This window comes from Phoenix dactylifera, chromosome 8, assembly GCF_051530095.1.
Source record: "Phoenix dactylifera cultivar Ajwa chromosome 8, Ajwa_hap1_PhDact_Kaust_v1.1, whole genome shotgun sequence".
NCBI classification, from domain to species: Eukaryota; Viridiplantae; Streptophyta; class Magnoliopsida; order Arecales; family Arecaceae; genus Phoenix; species Phoenix dactylifera.
Window position 1 is genome coordinate 2943070 of NC_143197.1, and position 23010 is coordinate 2966079.

Sequence of the window (23010 nt, forward strand, 5' to 3'; positions counted from 1 at the left end):
GTATCCCCTGAAATTTAGGTGGCAAGCTACTAATTCCTCTTCTATTCCACGCCAAACATGCGTCTTAGCCAACACACATCATGGTAGTTGTGACTTGCTAGAGGTAATGAGACAATGCTGTTTCTCTAATCTTGGTATAATTTACCCTGATATTATTCTCGATTGTCATGAACATGTATTCTCGAAAACTTAAGTGGCAAGCAGCAAATTTCTTTCTCAAATCATATCAAGCAGGACCGACACATATCATGCTATATAGCTACGATTCATATGAAATAAGAATGTAATGTTTCTTCCTTGACCTTGTTATTGGCCTCGTGTCGTTATAAAGTATGATAGGTTGCTAAATGATACATTAAAATGATATGATAAAGTGATACTCTTCTCTACTACGTTGACGTTGTCTTCTCCATTTTATGGTCATTTGTAAGTTGAGCCGTGTTACTGTAACTTCGAAAAGTCAAAAGTCACCTAGCTGGCTTGCACCATTCACTTTGGTTCACTGGATCGCACGATCGATGATACCAGTTCAAGTGGGGAAATGGGAGTGCACTCCACCAGCCGAATAGCTTTTCGCGTGATATCTTTTCTTGAGTTACTTCAGCATTCTTATTTTAAATTTATGCTTTGTTATGGTTCTATGGTTCTAAAGACGGCAAGCCATTGCCAAGTGCTTATAGGCATTTTTTGATGGACATATGATCTTAATAATTTCGTTCTTGCAAATCATGGTAATTGTTTAAATCAACAAAAAAACTACAATAATTAACATAACCATCTATTATGAAGTTAATTATCATAAACAGCCAATATGGAGTTAAAACGCAAAAAAATGGGTTTTTTAGACAATATCATAAATTTATTCGAAAAGATTTTGTTTTTTATTGATGGTGGTAAAAAAAGCCAAGGACGGTGAAGCCAACTCACCATGCCCAATACTCACCTGAAAGTCCTTCGGATTTGTGTCACACCTTGGCTAGATGGCTCTAACCAAGCACGTGACAAATGGTTGTACATCTATAAGGTTTAAACCCATAAGATATGCAAAGCCTACTTTTTGATTTAGAAAAGAGGTGATGAGCTTCGCAGCCCAGTAAGTTACCAAAACTTCCAGTACGATTAAATATATTGTAATATATATACACACACACATATATATCCAGTTTGTATGATTTTCCATGAGTATAGCACGCCGATGAACATATCAAGTCTGTCAATAGATTTGAAGATGATGCGTTTAACCAACATAAATTTTTAAATCAAATACTGATGGACTCACTCTCCTTATACTTATGACTATAGCCATGATTGGCCTGTCGCAAGCTCCAAAAGAGACTAGATCTCGACTATAACATGCTGTCCACCAATCATATGCTAGTGATCGCCCCGTTGGAGGGTCGAAAAGAAACTAACTCTAAAATTATATAGAGATACATGCTTCTAATAGCATATACAAGCTATCAGCCTTGACTGGCTAGGTCCAAAAAAAAACTAGCTCCTAATTAGAACACGCGCTCAGCCGGCATGTGTTAGTGATCGCCCTACTGGAGGCCCGAAAGGAGACTAGATCCTAAGCTTGTGAGATCATATTTGGACTAGAGAATAGCAAAAAATCAACACATAACATATATAATATCAGTATATTTATCGATGCAATAAATTATAATTCATGTCTAAATAAATCATATTATACCTGATCCAATAGTTTACAAATCATTTTCATGCACAACGCATGTAGTACTTAATTTAACCATAAATTAATAGCAATAGACTAATTCCCAAATAATGTAGATTAAATCATTTGAATGATTAAATACTAGAGGTAGAGGTAACTTACAATTTCTGCTCTAAAATCTCTCAAAATTCACTAAGCAAAAAAAAAAAATCATCCAAAAACCTAAAATAATCAAGTATCTTATTAGACTTCTATAAGGCACTATATAACTTGAAATGTCCTATAATAGGGTCCAATCTATATCTAGACCAATAAATTTAGTCTAATATCCCCAGGTCTCGACAACCCCACGAATCAATAATTACTTATAATTTAACACTGACACATGTATTTCTGAAGAAGGTGGAGTTTGTGATTACCTGAATGCAAAGGAATCAATCTTGATCATACCTCCTTGCTATTCGGATCTGGATTTTCACCTAATCGAATTAGAGTTCTTGGGTTCGATCTAATTCATCAATTAAAAGTAAAGTAGACTAATTAAATAAATTTTGACTCGATCTGGATCAACCTATAAAGATAGAAAGAAGAGAGAGCCTCGACTTAAGTTCAATCTGAGGCCTAAATTTGATTCATCGGTGATATGAATAAATCATTTTACCCAATCCACCAGTCTAAAACAACAAGGAGGGAAAAGAGGATTTTCTTTAAAACTAATAAATAAGAAAAAAATGGGAAGAAAAGGAAGAAATTAGAGGAAGAAGAAAAAGGTGAAAATGGGAAGGGGAAGAGAGGGAAAAGATGGAAGAGAAGAGACCGGGGGAGGGCTAATGGTTGTTAGGCCAGAGCGGCAAGAGGTCAATGGCTAGCCGACGGCAGCGGCGGCCGATAGAAATGGATATCAAAGAAAATCTTGATTCGACCAAAAATAGAGGGATGGAGGCTCAAATTTGGATTTGCTCGTCGGATAAGCACACGGAGGGTGGTTTCCACTGTTCTATTTTTTTTTTTTTTCTTTTTGAAGTTTCGAATTAAAGTTGGTTGAGCTTGCCGACTTTAATTCGGGACAAGTTCATTTGGGCCGATTCCCACAATCTGCCTGCAGGTAGCTAACATAGCCCTCCATGCCCACCATATTTTGTGAGGGTGAAGGTTTCCCCAGGGTTAGAAAAAAAAAAAAAATACCTTCTTGATTATTTTCATTTGTCATTTCCTGTTAATTAAAAATCTTGGCATTTGGTCTCAGTTCATGAAGAATCTGAAGCATCGAGTAAAAAAAAAAAAAACAGGACCGAGCATTCACTCCATGGCAACGCAGTCAACTCGTCCTTCAGAATAAAACCAAGAGCGAAGAACTGCAGCAACAACAAGAATATCTACGCCATTTTTCTTCTTACTACGGCTAAGTTGAATTTTGACGACCACTCGGTGGTGCGGACACCAGTGCCAGGTCAGCCGGTCGCCACAGGATCCAGCCAGCTCAGCGGGTTCCAGCCGATTCAGCCAGCCTGATTTTATTTTAGATTGATTTATTTTATGTTGATTGGGTTTATTTGCATATTGTCATTTTAGGAGCTTTTTGGAATTATTTTATTTGTAGGGGTTTATTTGTTATTTTGTGACCCTATATATATGGGTCCATCCTCATGTTTAGGGTTTTAATGAATTAATGAATGAAAATTGGTCTTCTTCTTCCTCCTCCTCTTCTCCTCCTTGCCTTCTTCTTCCCCTCTTCTTCCCCTCTTCTTCTCCTCTTTCTCTCTGTATTTCAATCCGTACTTCCGTCCTGCATCAGCTTTGGTATCAGAGCCTCGGCTTTGCCTCTGTCGCCAAAGCCCGGAGATCCTAGAACGGATCACCTCCGCCACCTCCACTTTTGGCCTGCTGCACCGCCTCACCTCACCACTCTCCTCCCTCAACTGCCCACGTTCCCTCCCTCTCGGTTCTCATCAGATAAAAAAAAAAAAACAGAGAAGAAAACCCTCCTGTTTTCCAGAGGAGAAAAGGCCGACACCTCTAGCAGGCCTGCCTTTCCACTGCTCCTGTTGTTCCCTTGCCCGCTCGTGGCCGCCCCACCCGGAGGAGGGCACGCTCGCGGCCGATTCACCACCGGAGACCACCGCGACCTACGGAGACCCGCCGCCCCTGGTCCGACGGAAAGCCCTTTCGGCCGCGACCTGCCGCCACCGTCTGTGGCCGGATACGGGAGAGGAAGACCGCCACACCACCCCGCTCGCCTCCGCCAAGCAGTACCCTTCGCCGTGCTCCACCTCCTCTGTCTCACCGCCGGCCGCTGCTTCTCCTTCCACCGAGCACCCCACTTCCCCTTCCACTGAGCACCACCGGGATGTGCCCTTCCCCCGTTAGCAACGCCGCCAAGGATTCCAACCACGCGGTCCACAGTCGGCCGGAGAAGGTCCCTCACGCCACTGGCCGCCGCCCGTTGCCGCGGTACACGGAGCCGCAGCCGAGATCACCGCCCTCCGCCACGGCCATCGGAGCCCCGCCCCGCAGCCGCCGCCGCAAGGGTCGGAGAACCCTCTCGAACCGTCGGGAGGTTTAAAATTGATTAACGGGTAAGCTTCACACCCGTTAGCCCACAACCCGCTAACTCGAACCCAATCGGGTTAAAAAAAAAAAAAAAAAAAAAGAAAAGAAAAGAAAAAGAAAAAAAAAGAGAAAAAAAAAAAAAAAAAAAAAAAAAAAAACTTACCTCTGTTCATCTTCTCCCTCTGTTCGCTCGCCGTCGCCGCCGCCCGTGAAGCGCCGCTCCACCCTAGCCGCTGCAGCCGCCGCCCCTCCGGCCTCGCCGCCCCTGCCACCGTTGAGATCCGTCGCCACTTCACCTCCCGTGCAGCACCGCCCTCGCCGCCTTGCTGTTTCGCCTTCGCTCGCGCACAACGCCGCCCCACCTCAACGCACCTCCGTCTCCGACGTCGCCGCTTCCCCTCCGCCCGCACGCAGCGCCGCCCTCTTCCTCTGCCGCCCGCACGCAGCGCCGCCCCCGTGCTGCGACCGCCTCCGCCTCCACCGCAGTGCCGCCCCCGTGCTGCAACCGCCTCCGCCTCCACCGCAGTGCCGCCCCCGTGCTGCAACCGCCTCCGCAGTGCCGCCCCCGTGCTGCAACCGCCTCCGCCTCCACTGATCGCACCTCCCCTCCCCTCTGTGGGATCAAAGATAACCCCATCTCTCCTCCCCTTTCTTCTTCCTTCATGGCCGAATCCACCTCACCTCCCACCCCACCTTCATTTTCTCTGTAGCCGATTCTCTCATCGGGCCCGCGCCCGCACTCCCAAAGAATCCACCGGGCCCGACTCTCAGGCCCTAAACACCGGGCCCAATCCGATTTCTTCCTCACAGGCCCAAGCCCGTCGGCCTGCAACGCCACTGCAGAGCCCATTTCGACCTGCCGTGTTGCTGAGATCAACCCCAATTGGAGCCGTTTGACAAGCCTACTTACAGTGCAGGTTTTCTGGTCGTCACCCCAACCCAGGTCAGGTTTCTTCCTTTACTGCAAATTTTATTTGTTTGTCTAAATTTAGAATGAATTAACTCTTATGTGCTCTATTGATATTGCTTCCTAAAAAATTCAACACATCCACTCCAAACAACACCAAAACCCTAGTAGTGGCCTGTCTTTGTTATTAATTGTAGGGCTACCTAATCTTTGGAAGTTCTTTGAGGCTCTGTGCAACCCTGCAACACACTGAAAACTAGTACTATTTGGCTGCAACTACTTATCTGAATTTGTTACGTAATTCAAAGCCAATTTCAATTGCTTGAGTTAGCTTCCGATTATATTGAGTATCTATTTTGCAATTTTGAATTCATTTCATGCATTAGGTCTACTTAGGAACATTTATAGTTGGTCGGATCATACATTTTGACATTCATTTTATGCATCTACGTAGTGGTCGTGACGCATCTCATCCTGAGTCCCAATTAGGCATGGATTCCAAAATTGAAGCCCTATTAAAAGCTATCCACGACACTGATATTCAAGTCCAAAATACGAATGCCCAAGTCCAAGCAAACAACGCCCAAATTCATGACCTAACCACAATGTCCACCCAAGTTAATGCCCGACTCGATTCAATTGAGGTTTCACCTCAAAGGGTTCTTGAATCCCAAAGAGCTAGTACTCCCCATTTACCGGGTGTTGATGAGGACGAAACCCTAGAACAAATTTTAAAACAACAAGGCTCTGTTCGGCAGGGCAAGTTTGGTAATAGGTCTGTTCCAGGTCATCATCATGCCTACCCTCACCCTAGAGGATCTGGTCCCTTCTCTATTATTGGTAGAGGTTACCGACATAACGTAGAACCCAGTGAACCTCGTGAACATGTTGAAGATGTGACGAAAGGCATCCGGGTTGAAGCCCCTACCTTTGATGGTCGCAATGACCCAAAGATCTTTTCAGACTGGTTGCATGAAATGGACCACTTTTTTGAGTGGTACAATCTGTCTGAGAACAAAAAAGTTCGATTCGCTAGAATGAAACTCATTGGTCGAGCTAAACTTTTCTGGCAAAGTACCGAACATCTGTTAGCTAGGAGACATCAACATGAAGTAACTGATTGGGTAGAGATGAAAGAGAGACTTAAAGAAAAATACCTGCCCCTTAACTACCAAGACGATCTCCTAAATCGATGGAACACTCAGTCCACATTTGTAAGGCGCCCTGACACACGGAGCACTCCCACCGGCCTTAATTCCTTAGGGTCCAAACCTTCTGTAGGGTCCACTACTCATAGGCCCCCTCCTACTGCCCATGTCACAGGCCGCAACACTAATGGCAAGGGAATGCTTGGTGAGCCTCCCAAACCACATTCCAAAATTCGGTGTTACAAATGCCAAGGTTTTGGTCACGTTACCTCCCAATGTGCGAACAAATTTTTCGTTATTGCTCAGCAAAAGCAGGGAGGTGACATAGATGACTTAGAGGAGCAAATCTATGAACCAAACCTCGATGACATTCAGGACATTGAGGAAGAGTGTGATGACAAACCTGAAACCCTAGGATGCACCCACACTCCACCTAGCTCGCTTGCACAGTCAGATAACGAGTTTGACCAGTCTACCATGAGTGTAGTTGGTTATGCCCCCGCACAACCCATCGAAATTGATGTTAGGATTTCTGAGCCTGCATATGCATTTACACAACACATTCATAAGTTGTATCAGGAAATCCATAAGGGCATTCATGCATGTACTGCTCCGTATCCGATGCAAGCTGATTTCCGTGCTAAAGAATTTCAAACTTGGGGTTACGTAATGATCCATCTTAAGGAATTGCAGTCTCTTAGTATTGGACCATTCAGGGTGTTGCACAAGGATGGCACTGACGCCTATGCCATTGACTTTCCATTTGATTTCGGTCATAGCCTTACTATTAATATTAAAGATTTGGTTGCAATCCCTGATGACTCTTTTGCTGCACACTCTCCTGCGCCTGATGTTTATCCTATTATTGATTCCATGCCATCTTCGTTTCCTTTTACCCTCCATCGAGCACAAAAAGAGTATATTGATTCTATTTTAGCCGAGCAAATAGTTTTTACCAGTGATGGAGGCATCCAACATTTCCTGGTTCGTTGGCGAGGACGACCAAGGTCCGGCTACACTTGGATCCAGCGCGAGGAGATACCGCTGATTGACCCGGACTTGTTGGAGTACTACCGGGGCTTTACCGAGCCGCTTTCGTCGAGGTCGACTTCTTTCCACCCGAGGAGAGTTGGTGCGGACACCAGTGCCAGGTCAGCCGGTCGCCACAGGATCCAGCCAGCTCAGCGGGTTCCAGCCGATTCAGCCAGCCTGATTTTATTTTAGATTGATTTATTTTATGTTGATTGGGTTTATTTGCATATTGTCATTTTAGGAGCTTTTTGGAATTATTTTATTTGTAGGGGTTTATTTGTTATTTTGTGACCCTATATATATGGGTCCATCCTCATGTTTAGGGTTTTAATGAATTAATGAATGAAAATTGGTCTTCTTCTTCCTCCTCCTCTTCTCCTCCTTCCCTTCTTCTTCCCCTCTTCTTCTCCTCTTTCTCTCTGTATTTCAATCCGTACTTCCGTCCTGCATCACTCGGTCCCTCACGCGTTTCTGCTTGCGCCGGAATTGCCAACTATCTTCTATGGGCCCTACAACCCTCATTTCTTCCTCCTCGTCGCCTCCCCTTTTAGGAGGATCAGAACTCCGTCCAATTGGGGGGGGGGGGGGGGGGGGGTACCAAATAATTATTAAGACATTGACACCATAATGATCATTACTTTAAAATAACCCACATCTATTTGGAGCCTTTGAAATGCATGCCTCATTTAGTATGATCAAATCCAAATGAGTTTTAATAGTTATAATTTTTGTTGGGCTGAGAAAGACTACTTCAAATTCACACTGAGACAAGTTATCTGTGAGATGAAATCAATCAAGTCATGAGGGAACAGATTGTGCATGGAGAGAAAAAAAAAAAAAGTTCCTACTCAACTGAAGCAGCCCACGGATTCATTATCCAGAAAATTAAAGATTTTGAAAGATTTTTAGAAATCATCTATTACGTGATTTCTCTACTGGAAATTTTTTCCTCCATAAATGCAAACACTTCTTTTTAGAGCATATACTCTTCCATCATCTATCTATCTGGGCATCAAAACACGGCCTAAACATCAATGCAAAGATCGGTTTGATTAGATTTGCTCTACTGCAGACTCACCTTGGCAAAGCTTATTTTCAAAAAAGTTAATTCCAGCCTCTTAGAGGTAAATTGATAAAGAATAACCTAGTACACGAGACTTCCATCATTACAAAATTTTCAGAAAATAGAGACATGCAGTCTTATTCTGCATATGGAAATGCTATTTTTATGTTTTAAACTTACTTATTATCTTTAAATTATAATTGAGCAAGGCTATCCTTGCACCAAGGTTCAACCTCATACCAAGACTTAAGTTGATATCTACCAATAGAACTCCTGGATACAAGACATTATGTTTCAGTTTCAAGCTTATAACCCCAAGGCTCCCAGTAGACATTAATCGATAATTGAGTTCACCTGCAAGGAGGTGGGCAAGTGCTCTCCAATAGAACCAGAGCCGGCGCCCCAACTGCCGATCCCGAGACGATGCGTTAAACCGTAGCGTACTTGTCGCGGATTTAATTGCTCGGGTCCCTGACAAAAGAATGTCTCCAGGTAGTCCAACTAGAAATCCACACGTAGACAGTATCTTCTAAACTGGTTTGTTCAGGAGGGACATCCGAACCAATGATCTTCCATTTTAGCGCCCTGCGGAGCGTACCCTCCTCGTTCGAAAAATTTCAAATCCCGTCTCCCTCCCTCCCACGCGCTCGCTTTCGCGGTCGCCATGGATGTCCATCCCACCCCCTTCCCTGGTAATTATTATTTCTCCCCCTTCTGAATCCATTGACGAATCCTTAATCTCCCGTATTTACCTTTTATGAAGAAATTATTGCACAAAGTTTCCACTCAGTAGCGGCATATTTATTAATGAATCGCGTGTGTGCTGCATTCATATAATTTCCTTCTTGATACCTTCCTATTTGGGGTCTGATGCATCGCTCAGGCAAACGCCGGCCAGCAGCAAACTCCACCACAAAAGATGGCGAACGAATCAAATCTTCCAAGAAACCAACATCTCAAACCCTCACTACTGCTCCAACCAGGTATCAGAAGATCCTGATCTGAACTCGTTCATTCATTTCATTCTCACATATTCTCTTCGTCATTCGTGAAGTTTTTCGTTTCCAGGCCAAAGCGTGGTTTCGGTGTCGCTCGAAGCACGAACATGCCGGTCGAGAAGTCTCTATCGAAGCCCTCATCAACCAAAACCTGCAAGCCATGGAAACCTTCCGGAAACGCCACGAAACCAGTCAAAACGGAGGGCCCCGCCGTAGCTGTAACCGGAAAGGACCGAAAGGCAAACGAGAATGCCGCCGGTAGCGATTCTAGTAATGCCAAGACCAGCACCAAGAAGCATCAGCATGTGTGCTTCCAAGATCCAGTGGCAGCAGCTGCCGATGGTGATGAAAAGATTGCCCAGCAGGAAGGAATCTGCACCCCGATGTCTTCGATCAAGTCCGCAGTGCTGGGCACGCCATACCACAGCGCGCAGAACTGCAGCAAGTGCAGGCTTGACAAGCTGGAGTCCTCATCATATTGGCTCGCTCAGGTGAAGCTGGCGGAGTCTGTGGGGAGGCATTCCGTTGCAGCTGCATTCTTCCGCCTTGCGTTGGAGTGCCAAGCCCAGGTTCGGTGCTTCTTCTTCTTCTTCTTCTTCCATTTTCTTTCTTATGATGGTAACCATAGGTCTAAATTATCACTCTTTCATGTTTCTACTTGTCAGCCGGTTCACAAACTTCAGATGGAGCTCAAACATTATGCGGCACGACACCGAGTCGGTTCTGCTGAATCTTTGTGGACTGATCTTTTCAAGGCTTATGGGCTATCAAATGATGAAGCGAATGCTCATTCCTATAATCTCGATAAGTTTGATGCTATCTTTGCTGATGAGGAGGAACCCAAACCTGATGCAGGAGAAGAGTTAACAATCTGTGAGACGAATAAAGATGGCTGTTTGGAATATGATGGTGATGATAACCCAGTAGTGGATGAAACAGAGGACGCACCTCTCCGGGATATGGATGCTAATACTACTGATCCGAAAGGTGGTTCTGTCACTGAGGAATGTACAGAGGCAAAGCCAGCAATCAACACATCTGAAGACCGCTTTCCTGAGAATAAGAATTCTGAGGCCATGATCATTTCCCATGTATGTGCTAATGAATCTTTGGAGGAAAAGTCTAATAAAGGCACCGGGCTCTCCATGAAAGGTTCATCTTTGAATACCAGGACACAGAGTGGTTCCGCTGACAAGGGTCGGATTTCAGCAAAGAAAAACCAAGCAGGGCTGAAGTTCTCTGTTAGGGGGCAAATGAAGACTAATGTAAAAGATGGAGGTAAAAGGGATGGGAGTGGTCAGCTTAGGAGCAAAGACAAGGAAGATTTGAAGGGTAGTGACTACAATTCAAGTAATTAGACAGTACTATTTCTTTGTGCTGCATTTCTCATGTTCGACTACTTCTATTTTGATCTTGTGTTCTTTCACATGTCAGGTGACAATTTTAATTCTGATGTATTTGGAGAAGATGCAATGACTAATCAGGTTTGAACTTCTATATGTTTTGCTCGACCTTTTAAGGAACCATATCCTCCAAAAAGATGTGATGTTACATGTTGCTTCTCCACCTAGCCGGTTGTGCATCATTCTGCATGCCCATTTAGAAAACTGAACTAGGTAGTATAGTTTATCAAGAATTTTATGTCACTCTGATTTTCTCATTTCATGGACTTATCATGCTTAGTAATAGCTAGAATATGTACTTATTCTGCAATGAAGCATCATATGTATTTGAGAAAGGGATACTTTTAAAAGCATACATTTCTTGATAAATCCTTTTTCCCCCTAACACGCATTCCTAGTTGATTACATCTTACATCATCAGTTGTCTACTTGCATCAGCTGGGTTTGCTGATTATTATGTTGCTTAGAAATATGAACTTTATGCCATCTTTACAGAGTGCATAGCCATGGGACTCAGATGCGACTGAATTTGCAGAAGATTTAAGCTGTAGCTGTGCCCCTGATTATATTATTTAGTGTGTGTGTGGTTTTTTAGTTTGTATGGAATGTTTTGCAGCTTCAACTGGAAGTGTAAGTTTGTAATTTGCCTCCATGACATAGATGAGAGGACACTGATTGATTGATTGGTGTAAATGGTGTGGATATGCTATTTCGCATGGATTTGGCTTTTGTTGCAAATGCACTTGATATATCTGAATGCAGCTGCTCTTAGTTTATGAACAGGATCCTTCTAGAAAATCATGATGGCCTAAGGCTAAGAGGATTTCTTTTATAGTTTACAACCATTCATTGATGCATCAGGATTCTAAACTCATATACTGTTTAGTATTCATGTTGAATTAGTAAGAGAGATTTCACTCTTCATTATTGTTGATCAGTTCGAATTTGAAACATTGAGAGCTTCACTGCCTATGATGGTCCCCAAGAACTAAGATGTCTCATGGGATCTCTCATGGTGAGTGTTTTTATATTATTACTGTTTGTATGCTAATAAGTTGAAAAGAAGGCTCTACTTTTTTTCTTCAAAGTTTTGGCTTTGTCATTGTCACTCATGTATCTAAGAAGGCCAATCTGAAGGCTGATCAGCTCTCCAAAGAGGCTCTTACTCATTGAGTTACCTCTTCCTAGGGGAATAATCCCACAGCCTTGATGGATCTAGATCAAATAATCATGTTCCATTTTCCCACAACATACATAAGAATACTTTGGCCTGGCCTTTGACAGCAAAAGAAAAGGTTAAAAGAAGATGGCCTCTCCAATACTGTTAACCATTAGCATTAAAACTGCATAAGTGCAAGAGAATGTTAAGATGGCCTCTCTAATAAATTCTGAGATGGAAGGGTCTTAAACCCTTCTTCAAGACTTTTTTTATTAGAAAAAACTGTCAGAATTTTTATTAGAGGTTATATGCCATAAAACTAAATTAATAAATTGTCCAAAGGACCTTGATATTTCTGATGGATCAAGAGAGTCCAATTGATATAGTGCAATCTTATCAAATAATTGCCAAAACATAATTTAATTTAGACAAATTTGGTGCTGGATGATCAATAGGCTTTACTGAATTGTCGCTAGTTATAAGCTTTGTCAAATTAACAGATACGGATAGCCAGTGATAGGCTTATAATTGATTGCAATAAAATTCAAAAAAAAAAGTACCGCAAATCAGAAAGTATGTGAAGTGGCAGAGCTTGTGGATCACATGCATCTAATTTCTCATTATGCCTGTTGGTTGATAAGATAATCTCCAGTTCAAGCAACAAAGGGATTTAGATCAACAAGGTGATACTACTAGTGGAGAGTAGCCAGTATTCCATTTGCTTGAACTACACAATTTTACCTTAACGAACACCAGGCTTAATGGTCATCTAGGAAAACTGCAAAAATCTGAAAGCTCCTACTGTATGAGAGATTATAGAGAAGCTGGCAGGTGGATTAACAAGGCATAAATAATCAATCTGGCATAATGAACCCCAAGCTTAATGGTTGTTTGGGAACACTGAAAAATGTAAAAGCTCCGAACATGAGAGATTATAGAGAAGCTGCATGGTAGATTAAATAATAAGCACATCACCAAGCACATAACATTCATAGGAAAATCTATAGTTATTTTTATTTCATTTTTTTGGTACAACGATTGCTCACACAGGTCTAGCATGAGTATAGCTAGCAGAGTCATAAAAAAGTTGGCGAAGAGAAGGAAGAACCAACACAACTCTTTCAGAGGACTCCTCCTGAGTGCTGAGCAGTAGAGGAGGTATAGTTATTTTCAATGGACCATGCAGAGTGAATTTGTTTTTGGAAATGTAATGTAAAATGAGGTAATAAGCTTTGAGAAAATAATGAGTATAAACTCGTGCCTCCATTAATGAGATGGATCTACATCCTGCCAAAAAAAAAAAAGGGAGAGAGATGGATCTACTCTTCCTTGCCTCCGTGTTAGAGGTGCAGTAAAATAATTTTCAGTTAGAAATAAATCCATGTCTTGCTGAAAGCAACTTCCCTGAGAAATGATTTGAACTTGTCATCAACATTTCGCGACAGGTCTACAAAGATTGTTTTTTTTTTCTAGAAAAAAGAGATCGATTTAAATTCTCATACAAAAAGCACGCCCAAGCACTTATTTATAATCAATTTCTCTCTCCAATTACTATGCTATAGAAAATAGAAATTGAAGTCCATTTTGTGATGAATTACACCAATTTGGATCTTCCTAAACCACATAACTGAAAGAGTTCGGACACTTACAGCTTCTAGTTAATCTTAAAATGGAAAGAGAAATTATTACAAGAACAAAATAAAGAGAGGAAGAAAATATATCACAGTTAACCTGAAATTCAGCTAATTTAATCCGATGACAGGAAGGAATAGAACAAAAAAAATGAAAACAAAAAAAAAAACGTCCCAAATAGGAGCTCATAGTGCTATCAAATCTTACAGAAACTTTCCAAGTTTCGAATTGCAACACCCAAAGTGGACCCTGCACTCCAGCGTGCCGAAGAACTTTTGATGTTTTTTTTTTTTTTCTTTTTTTTTTTTTTTTTTTTTTGCACGAAGGGCCTAACCTGGACCCCTAAGAGTTTGAACTAAATTCTTTGAGCTAACCGGAACTGTAAAAAGATCGAACCAAGTTCCCTTCAATCCAAAAGTCACTACAGACGGAACGGGTCGTGGTTTCCTCATTGCCGGAATTGGCATGCCGTGCCCGACCCCCATAATCGAGCATACGTCGCTTCATGCCTTCATATCTGGATTCTTTTGGACACTACGAACACGTCAACCTAAAGCAATAAAGCGATCGGAGCGTGGTCTATTGTTATCAAAAGTATGCTGCTAAGTCTCAGATCTTATCTCCCCAAAAGCACCATTATATGCACTAAGTAACAATAGCTGAAACTCCACTAACAATCCATAGTAAAGCCAGAAAAAAGTCCATAAAGCCAAGACACAAACAAAAAGAACTACCTCCCTCCATTATTACTTAGCATTTAAGAAATGAAGACCCGCACAAGGCACCCAGAAGTCGAATATCCTGTTCACAAAGCTTTGGCCCAGAAAGAGGGAAGCACCGAGGTATACATCCACCACCCTACAAAATTGCAGAAGGCTCGCCTTGTTTTCAGAAAAAGCAGAACCACATTAGTAAAGCAGCCCATGAAGAAAGAAGAAGAAGCGGAAAGTAATACCCGCTCTCAGACCGAGCAATCAGAAGAAAGAAGGCAAGCAAGCAAGCAAAGAAGCGAGTAGAAGCCAATCTAGAGAGAGAGAGAGAGAGAGAGAGAGAGAGGAGGGGAGATGGCCATGTACCGATGCAGCAACATGGTGATCGGGTACCTGAACCTCTTGTCGCTGCTGGCGTCGATTCCGATCATCGGCGGGGGACTGTGGCTGGCGCGGAGCTCGAAGACGTGCGAGTCGTTGCTGCAGAAGCCGCTGCTGGTGCTGGGCTTCGTGGTGCTGCTGGTGTCGCTGGCGGGGTTCGTGGGGGCGTGCTTCAACGTGGCGTGGGCGCTGTGGCTCTACCTCCTGGTGATGCTCCTCCTCATCGCGGCGCTCCTCGGCCTGACGGTGTTCGGGTTCGCCGTCACCGGCCGCGGCGGCGGGGTGCAGGTGCCCGGCCGGGTGTACCGGGAGTACCACCTGGAGGACTATTCCCGGTGGCTCCGGCGGCGGATCACGGAGGGCCGGTACTGGCAGGCGGCGAGGGCCTGCGTCGTGGGCTCCAAGGCCTGCGCCAACATCGTACTCTGGACTCCCTTGGACTACCTCCAAAAGGACCTCACGCCGATCCAGGTAACCTATGATTCAATTTCAATCAGACGGTAAAGAACCCAACCTATATAACTCCAGCATGGAGAACAGGGGAAAAGCGTTGGGAGAGCAGAGCTCAATAGAGACGAGTTTCTAAAAGGTTGCACTTTTTTTGTGCAGTCCGGGTGCTGCAAGCCGCCGACATCGTGCACGTACAGCGCGGGGGCGGCGGTGGCGGCGCAGGACGCGGACTGCTACCGGTGGAACAACGCGGCGAGCGTGCTGTGCTACGAGTGCGACTCGTGCAAGGCCGGGGTCCTGGAACAGGTAAGGCGGGACTGGCACAAGCTCTCCGTCCTCAACGTCGTCGTCCTCGTCTTCCTCCTCGTCGTCTACTTCACTGGCTGCTGCGCCCTCCGCAACGCCCGCCGTGCCGAATACGGGTACCCCTATGGCGAGAACCACATGTCCAAAATGCGACCTCGCTGGGACTACTACTGGTACGTACTCCACTATTATTATTCAACCATTCCCTCCCCTGCCTTCCTTCTTGCTTATACCATCTTTAATTTATCTCGAAAACTTGATCCCATGGTACCTGTTCCTGTTGTGCAGGGGGAGGTGGTGGCGTGACAGAAGGGACCAGCTCTATTAGCTCCCTTCCCTTCGTTTTGACCCGGATTGTGCCATGAAGGTTGTGAGTTTCTCGGGCCTGTAGATATTTTGGTTGAGCGTATGACTAGGAGATGGATGAAGCTCCATTGGAATGCATGCTGAGGAGGATTTTGGAATGGAATGATTTGTTGTCCAGATGACTCTAAGGTGATAGACTGCATACTTCATCATCACTCAATCGCCACTGCATCTGCTTTCCATGAAGTCCAGAGCAAGCATCCTTGCAATATGTAATATATATACACGCATGAGCATGCATTCTAAGATAATTCAACGTTGACAAAAAGAATCGATCCTTGCTTCCATACAGAGACAAAACGAGCACAATTGTAGTTGTGTAAGCCTTTTTGATTAAATTCCATTAGCTTCTTATGCCCATCGCTGTGATTATTCCGTTTAAGCTTGGACGATGTTTTTATCTTTTCTACCGTTTTGATATTGGTTTTTTTAACCGAGAGATGAACTTCATCACGCAAGGTTGACCATTACGTCGATTCTCAAAGCATTATCAGAGACCCTGCTTTCTTCAAACCATCTTAATTAAAATCCAGCGGCGACATCTCTTCAGTCTTCACCAAGGATCGTATAACTCTCTAGCCTGAGTAATAACCAGAGAGCTACAAAAAATTTCAAGCATCCAATTGCCAACGTTGTATTGTGACATTACATGGGAAACAATAGGCTTGCACTTGATGGTCGGACAAACAAAGAGTTGCTTATCTCTCAATCTTTATTCTTGGAAATGCGAAAAATGCAATGAAATCTACATCAGAGTATCATAATCAGCACTTGCCACGCAGCTTACTCGCCCATGAATTCTGTGAACACTGCGACATCTTCGTACATTCAACAGAAATACCTATCTGAAGAGGACCTCTAATTAAGGTCAGGCTCCAAAGGCTGCAAAAATATTCAATCAGGTTTAGAGCACGAGTACCATTTGATAAGTATGGGTTGTACGGGGTTATTCGGCCCTTGCAGCCTTCTTTGCTTCTTCAAGCTGCTGCAATTCTATCAACCTTTGAGCCCAAGCTTTTTCCCTTGCCACTGCAGCCATCTTCCTCTCAATCCTCTTCATGTCCCTCTTCTTCCTAGCCTCTGCCCACTGAGCTTTGCGTTTCTTTTTCTCAGACTGCACAAATAACACGGGGCAATTGAATTAGCTAAGAGATCAGATAATATGGTGTTCATCATCCTCAATACACTGGCAGATAGGAAATCACAGATGAAAGATTTATACAATAGACAAAAAAGAATTCAGCACACACATTTAACCAAGTAAGACAGCATATTTTTAAAAATCAAGGAGATGCAGGAATAAATGCCAAGGTGCAATCAGTCTTTGAATAGTAAAACATAGAAAGCTGAGTATGACTTTATAACTAGTTCTCTATATATACTGAATATAACATTATATCCAACAAGAAAACAGTTTATCTAAATAGTTGGCAAATCTCAGGCTATCAAACACTGTTAACAAATTTTTAGCTGAACCTAAGGGGGGCATGGATGAAGAGCCCATTCCATGCCCCATAAAACACAAAAGATAGTTAATATTTAATAAAGTCATATATAGGAGAATATGTGATTTTCTACGGCACCATGCCGCCTGAGAATACCAACCACACTCCATTTTTACTGACAAAAAAAGATGCTAAAGGAGAAAATTCTCCAGGTTTAGAAATGACATGCTAAGAAAGAAAAAGATACCGAAAAAGAATCAAAATAAATAAATAGATGCAAAAAATTTCACTATTTACACCTTCTATACTCTTTAATTTATCTTCTTATTTTCTTCTTGCTATCAAATATGCTTCCTTTCCTTCCTTATTCATATAGAGCCACAGTTCGCTTGCAAATTTAGAAAGTCTATGTGCTATGGTTGGAGATTCTTCAATATTGCAGATGCCCAAATTGTGCTGACACATATTCTAATGATTACAATATATCCAAGAATGACTTGATGAATTGATCCAAGTCCTAATCAAACCAAGAATAGAACAATGATGTATATAAAGCAGCAACTGTCTTTCTATTTTTTATCAACATTCCATATATACGAGAGAACTTGACCTACGTCCATTCAATTTCCTGCAATTGTTGCTAGTTTATACGTTTATGGATGATTTACCAAGACCGTTATAAGTGAAAATTGATTTAGCAGCAACTGCAGGTTCCAAAGCATAACTAATTTTCAATCCTAAAGGGAAACGATGATTGATGGCATTATGGTTGACCAAGTGAAGATAAAATCAACAATAACCAATGAATCAAAGAATCTAATAAAAGAAATCCACGAGAATATTAAATAATACTCCCTCACACAAGAATAGTATCCAGAAGATGAAATTATTTGCAAACTTACCAATATAAATGCTTTCCTTTGCTTGATGCGCTTCTTTCGTTTCCTTCCCTGGACACTTCCTTCATTTGGTCGACTTCTAGGTATTGGTTCTCCAGGCACATACTGAACCCAAGCATAAGGACCTGCAATCTTCGTCACACCATTACTATATGAACCCAAAAACAGAAAGGAAACAAATTTTCAGTTTAAAAACCTAGCATGCAACATGTGGTAATTAAAAAAGTTATAAGAGTTATGATTTCGCGGAAACTGGTGATGACTAGAGACATGAATGGAATTACACAAATTTTCCATTGATGATGATTTTGAACATCAACACTCTTCCCACATTCAGGAAGAGTTTTACCAGGCTGCACCTGAAGGATGAATTAACCTCAGTTCACAATTCAAGTAATTATAACCATACTCCGAACCAGCCTTTTGAAAGGAACGCAACAAGAGACTTCTGTTAAATGTAAACTAATTATTACAAATACATAAATATGCTGAGAGTATTAATTCTTTCAAACTAAGGTTAAGTAAAAAAGAAGATGAATGTGAAACTTCAATCTTAAAACCTAGAAATGATTATGAAAAAGAAGTAATAAGTCACTTAAATGATTTATATCAAGCATACCCATGATTTAACAGAGAAGTCATCATACCAGATGCTCAGTAGAAAAGAAAATATATCAAGATAAAGTAAAGGAAGATATTCCACTTTCAGAGCCCCAAGAAAAGTCATGAACAAAATTGTGGAAAGTTTCAGCATTTTGAGGATCATAATGGAAGAGGAAGTATTCAGATAACAACAACATTAATAACAAATAAATAGCCCTATCTCAGTTACTTGGAGTCTGCCTAACGCTTTCAACTTTCATTTATCTTTTACACTTTACAGGCTGGTTGAACTTCTGCAAATGAGTGCCTTCTGATACTCGTCAATTAAATTATGTTTTCAAAAAAAAAAGACCAGAGATCAAACCAAAGTTGTGCTCTGCCCGCTCCAACCGGACTAACCAGATTGTTGACCCCATTGAACTGTATTAGTTCTAACTGTTATGTCTAGAATAGGTTCCATGTATTTTAACTTTTAAGTCTAATATTTTTCTGATGCCACTATAAACCAAACATAGTATAACAATTTGGTGATTAAGCAGCATTATATTAAACAATTTTAACATGGTACAAATCCTCATCAAGCCATACAGTTTTTCCTAAAGAAAAATCCAGCAGAAAATTAATTCATATTCAGATTCAGTCAAACCTGACTTCATCACATGGTCAAATCCAACTTTCCAAAAAAAATAATTTAAAAGATATTACATGACAATATAATATGCTTCAACTGTGCTCCTTAAAATTATACAAACTATAGCTCCAGACTCTGGGAACAGTGTGAGAAAATATTAAAAAGCTTGAAATCTAGATTATTTAAGAATATTCATCAGCCTACATGCAGAACGAGCTACCAACAAACTTCAACATGCTATTGACTAATTTGAAAGATGATTAACTACAATGAACAAGTGCGCCTGCCAAATGTGAGATTAGACTATTAAAGTAAGCCAATGTGCAAAAAGAACATGGTTCTGGCAAAGAAGGCTAAGGCACAACTTAAGATAAGAGGTAATTAAACAGATTAGAGGAGTTGAATCCAAACCTGGAGGTTTTAGGCTGCTTCTTTTCCGTCGAGGCTTTGTTCCAGGCCTTCTCTTTGGGTATCGATTATCAGTCAAGCTGCTAAAAACTGCACCTGCTGTAGAAGTAGAAAAGAATCTTTCTAAAGACAAGCCACCGTGCAGATCAGATAAAAATGTCGGGCAAACTCCACTGGTGGGAGCAACAGGCAAAGGAGTGAAGACTTTTTGAGATAGTGGGACTGAAAGAGGCAGAAAACATCGAGCTGACAAATGGCGAATGCTGTTCCGCAGAACTCCAGCTAGAGCCATGTTTCTCTCAACTGTTTATACAATGTAGACCAATGGCAGACTATCAACTGTCACCTTGTCTTTGACTGGTTTCAGGTTTACCAACACAGTAGCGGGAATATCTGCCACGACGAGTAGAAAGGAGGCAATGTTACACCTATTAAAAAGCCATCTAACAAGCAAATGCTAGCAATAAGGCGTTGAAACAATAGAGAGTGATTGCTGAGAACAGATAAAGCATTAGATAAATGGATATTAAATTCTTGAAAGGAACTGCCGAAAATATAATGAGTGCATGGCAAAGATTACTTCACTTATCTATTTCACATTAAATTTAAAAAACTAACAAAGTGTTGTATGGGAATTTTTCTACGAGGATTAAAGAGTACCATTCTATGAACATTCAAGACAATGAAATACCATGCCAAAAAAAAAAAAAACGGTGCTTAAATCATGAGTTTGATGATGCGGATTTAAATAGTGAAAGAGCCAGTGAAGAAAATAAAAAGGCATAGAACAATGTGGCCCAAAGATAAGAAAGCAAATAAACGGATGCATCGAACATAAAATTCTGAAACCCCCACTCATCATATTATATTGCTCAATGTCCGTAGTGTTACGCATATACAATACATTCGGAAACCCTAATTCCATGTCCAGAGAAGAATACCACATTACTGTCAGTTATTCAATAAATCTTCATCGAGTAATCGATTTGTGATGCACTGATAAATTGTCCATCAATTTCTTTCCTTTGGTTAAATCAACTTCGACTAGAAAGAAGAGAAATATAAACAAACTACCGAAAACAAGATATTCAATTACTATTACAATCCAATGTACCGAGGAAAAACCACAGAAATTAGTAATTAAAGCAAAAAACCCTAATTTTAAACAAAGAAGTAGCCTCCTCTAACAAAAACTAAATACTTCACCAGAGGAAATGAGACGGAAACATTGAACATAACAAAAGGAAACAAAAAAAAAAACAAAGAGGAAAGGAGGGAGAGAGACAATGGGTTGGGCGCCATGGCTGCGAGAGTGAAATATACCTTGTATCCGGTCTGATGTTAGCCGACACCGACGCCGATGGTGTTCGATGCTCCGCAGTCGGAGATCATGGGGGAGGAAGAGGGGTGGTCGTCTGGGAGAAGAGTAGGAACAGTTGTGCGAAATTAGGGCTCGCCTCGCCGCACGTCTACGATTTCGCAATGCCCAAATAAGGCCCAACAGGAATCAAAAATCTGGGCCTGGCCTTTCTCAAAAAGAAAGATCTGGGCATCGTAGGGCCCAATGGGAGCCCTCGCGAAGGGCCTGCTCGACCAATGGCGATCACCTGCTCGATATTTGCCCTTTCGATGCCCTCCCTTCGTCATACTTGCAGCCATCTTCGGATACTTATTAGGGCTAAGTCAGATATTACTATTGCTAGAGCTAATAATTCAATCGATCTCATTGATATACTAATGCTTGGTGTAAGCAAATGTGCCTGTTCCTACTTGTCTATAAGTGAAAAATATACTATATATTGTTTTGTATTATTCTTTCTGGTATTTTGTTATAAATTATTTGCTAACTAACAATTAAAAAATTTGTGATTGTCAACAAATCCTTACTTGGAATTCTGATGTTCCATTAATCAGAAGGGGATGCAGGGATGTTTTGCTTGTTTATAAGAACTAAAAGACCACCCATGTTCGAACAACGTGATGCCGCGAAAAGAAAACCAGAATAACAATAAAAAATCAAACAGGTAGAGCCCTTTCAATTCGGCTTATTCTCCTTCACCTCGCAGAGAAAGTAAAACGTATTGGAGGAGATAATAGTAGGGCACTAACCTCGTTGGCGGAATCCGTCAAACAGTTGGAGGGCGATTTCATAGGTGTTATTAAGTTTTCAGCGTTGCAAAAACTATCGTGAAATATAGAAAATGCAAGGTCATACATCGCAATGTCAGAGCCTGCTGACCGGCATGGCCCAAGTGGCTTATCAGCAACCATATCCATAATTATTAAAAAGGTGGTGAATAATCGCATTGGTCTTAATGCAATATAAATTTTCATGAAACATTTTCTTCTACAGTCACAAAGACCCACAGGTTCGGAGCGGAACTAGTCACAGATCCACAGGTTTAGAGCAGAATAAACTTCACACTGTCCAGGGTTAACGAACTTCAACTCTGCTCAGTCTTTATTTGCCCTCTGTGTTTTGTCTCGTTCAAAATGTTAACCCTAACCATATATTACATGAAAGACAAAAACTATGATTCAAAGCAAAATTCGTTAAGCAGGAAAACTCTCCAAGACAGAAGTAGGCAAAACTAAAATGAATTCTCACTGACTATTTAAAGAGACATCAAACCATGCACAGCAGGTGAGACTCGAATGACTCACGAAACGATATCAATAGACACCATAAAAAACATACAAGGATGTACCCAAAATAAATAGATAAAATGCTGTTGACAAAAACAATTGCCATAAGCATCGTAAGTGAACTCTAAAAATAGAATATGTAATGCTTGATTTTATGTCACCACCAAATATAACGTACATCCTCTTACAATCATGTACATAGATCCACATTATAGACACCTAACAGATAAGCTAACAGGCATGACAACATGCCTATGGATCAACAGGAAGCTTTTCTTTTTTCGTCCTATACTTCTCAATGAAAATGAATTTTTAGTCTCACTACAATCACAACTAAACAATGATGAAGCCTGTTAAACCCTTGGATGTAAAGAAATAATTACCAATATAGTTAGATGCACTGATAATTCTCTTAACATAGTTTAAAAATGTAAAAAAAAAAAAGCTGCTAAATCAGCAATACAACAGGTATGAGTCCAATCGGCTGTGTATATTGAGATGAAAAAGAAATAAAGGAAAATAGGAAAGGCCCATCAGATTTAAAATCTTGGGCACCCAGAGGGAGGACGAAAGAAGAACAGAAGCCAGAAAGCAACTA

At 41.7% G+C, this 23010-nt stretch overlaps 3 protein-coding genes across 5 annotated transcripts; 2 read left to right on the plus strand and 1 right to left on the minus strand.

The window, feature by feature from the left end:
- Positions 1-8965: 8965 nt before the first annotated feature.
- LOC103709757 (uncharacterized) lies at positions 8966-11514 on the plus strand. 2 transcript variants are annotated; one of them, XM_008795255.5, is made up of 6 exons: positions 8966-9067; positions 9259-9358; positions 9444-9942; positions 10039-10723; positions 10808-10857; positions 11272-11514. In XM_008795255.5, exons 1-6 carry the CDS (start codon positions 9040-9042, stop codon positions 11278-11280), a joined length of 1371 nt encoding a protein of 456 aa, XP_008793477.4. In that variant the 5' UTR covers positions 8966-9039; the 3' UTR covers positions 11281-11514. The 2 variants fall into 2 exon arrangements, with proteins under 2 accessions (XP_008793477.4, XP_008793485.4); XM_008795263.5 differs by having other exon boundaries at positions 10039-10705.
- Positions 11515-14365: 2851 nt separating this feature from the next.
- LOC103709748 (tetraspanin-6-like) lies at positions 14366-16140 on the plus strand. The gene is made up of 3 exons (XM_008795244.6): positions 14366-15129; positions 15268-15587; positions 15703-16140. Exons 1-3 carry the CDS (start codon positions 14632-14634, stop codon positions 15740-15742), a joined length of 858 nt encoding a protein of 285 aa, XP_008793466.1. The 5' UTR covers positions 14366-14631; the 3' UTR covers positions 15743-16140.
- A 235-nt stretch (positions 16141-16375) lies between these two features.
- On the minus strand, positions 16376-21254 carry LOC103709737 (uncharacterized). Of its 2 annotated transcripts, XM_008795237.6 has the most exons (5): positions 21090-21254; positions 19770-20159; positions 18128-18249; positions 16700-16894; positions 16456-16625 (listed from the first exon to the last, which is right to left on the minus strand). In XM_008795237.6, exons 2-4 carry the CDS (start codon positions 20056-20058, stop codon positions 16727-16729), a joined length of 579 nt encoding a protein of 192 aa, XP_008793459.4. In that variant the 5' UTR covers positions 20059-20159; positions 21090-21254; the 3' UTR covers positions 16456-16625; positions 16700-16726. The 2 variants fall into 2 exon arrangements, with proteins under 2 accessions (XP_008793449.4, XP_008793459.4); XM_008795227.5 differs by having other exon boundaries at positions 16376-16894.
- Between the last annotated feature and the right edge of the window lie 1756 nt (positions 21255-23010).

Coding starts and splice junctions, on each gene's coding strand:
- LOC103709748 (XM_008795244.6), top strand. CDS start 14,632: ATGGCCATGTACCGATGCAGCAACATGGTGATCGGGTACCTGAACCTC. Junction 15,130..15,267: donor AGGACCTCACGCCGATCCAG/GTAACCTATGAT, acceptor TTTTTTGTGCAG/TCCGGGTGCTGCAAGCCGCC. Junction 15,588..15,702: donor CCTCGCTGGGACTACTACTG/GTACGTACTCCA, acceptor CCTGTTGTGCAG/GGGGAGGTGGTGGCGTGACA.
- LOC103709737 (XM_008795227.5), bottom strand. CDS start 20,058: ATGGCTCTAGCTGGAGTTCTGCGGAACAGCATTCGCCATTTGTCAGCT. Junction 18,250..19,769: donor AAGCAGCCTAAAACCTCCAG/GTTTGGATTCAA, acceptor CGAAGATTGCAG/GTCCTTATGCTTGGGTTCAG. Junction 16,895..18,127: donor AAAGGAAAGCATTTATATTG/GTAAGTTTGCAA, acceptor TTATTTGTGCAG/TCTGAGAAAAAGAAACGCAA.
- LOC103709757 (XM_008795255.5), top strand. CDS start 9,040: ATGGATGTCCATCCCACCCCCTTCCCTG. Junction 9,068..9,258: donor CCATCCCACCCCCTTCCCTG/GTAATTATTATT, acceptor TGCATCGCTCAG/GCAAACGCCGGCCAGCAGCA. Junction 9,943..10,038: donor CGTTGGAGTGCCAAGCCCAG/GTTCGGTGCTTC, acceptor TCTACTTGTCAG/CCGGTTCACAAACTTCAGAT.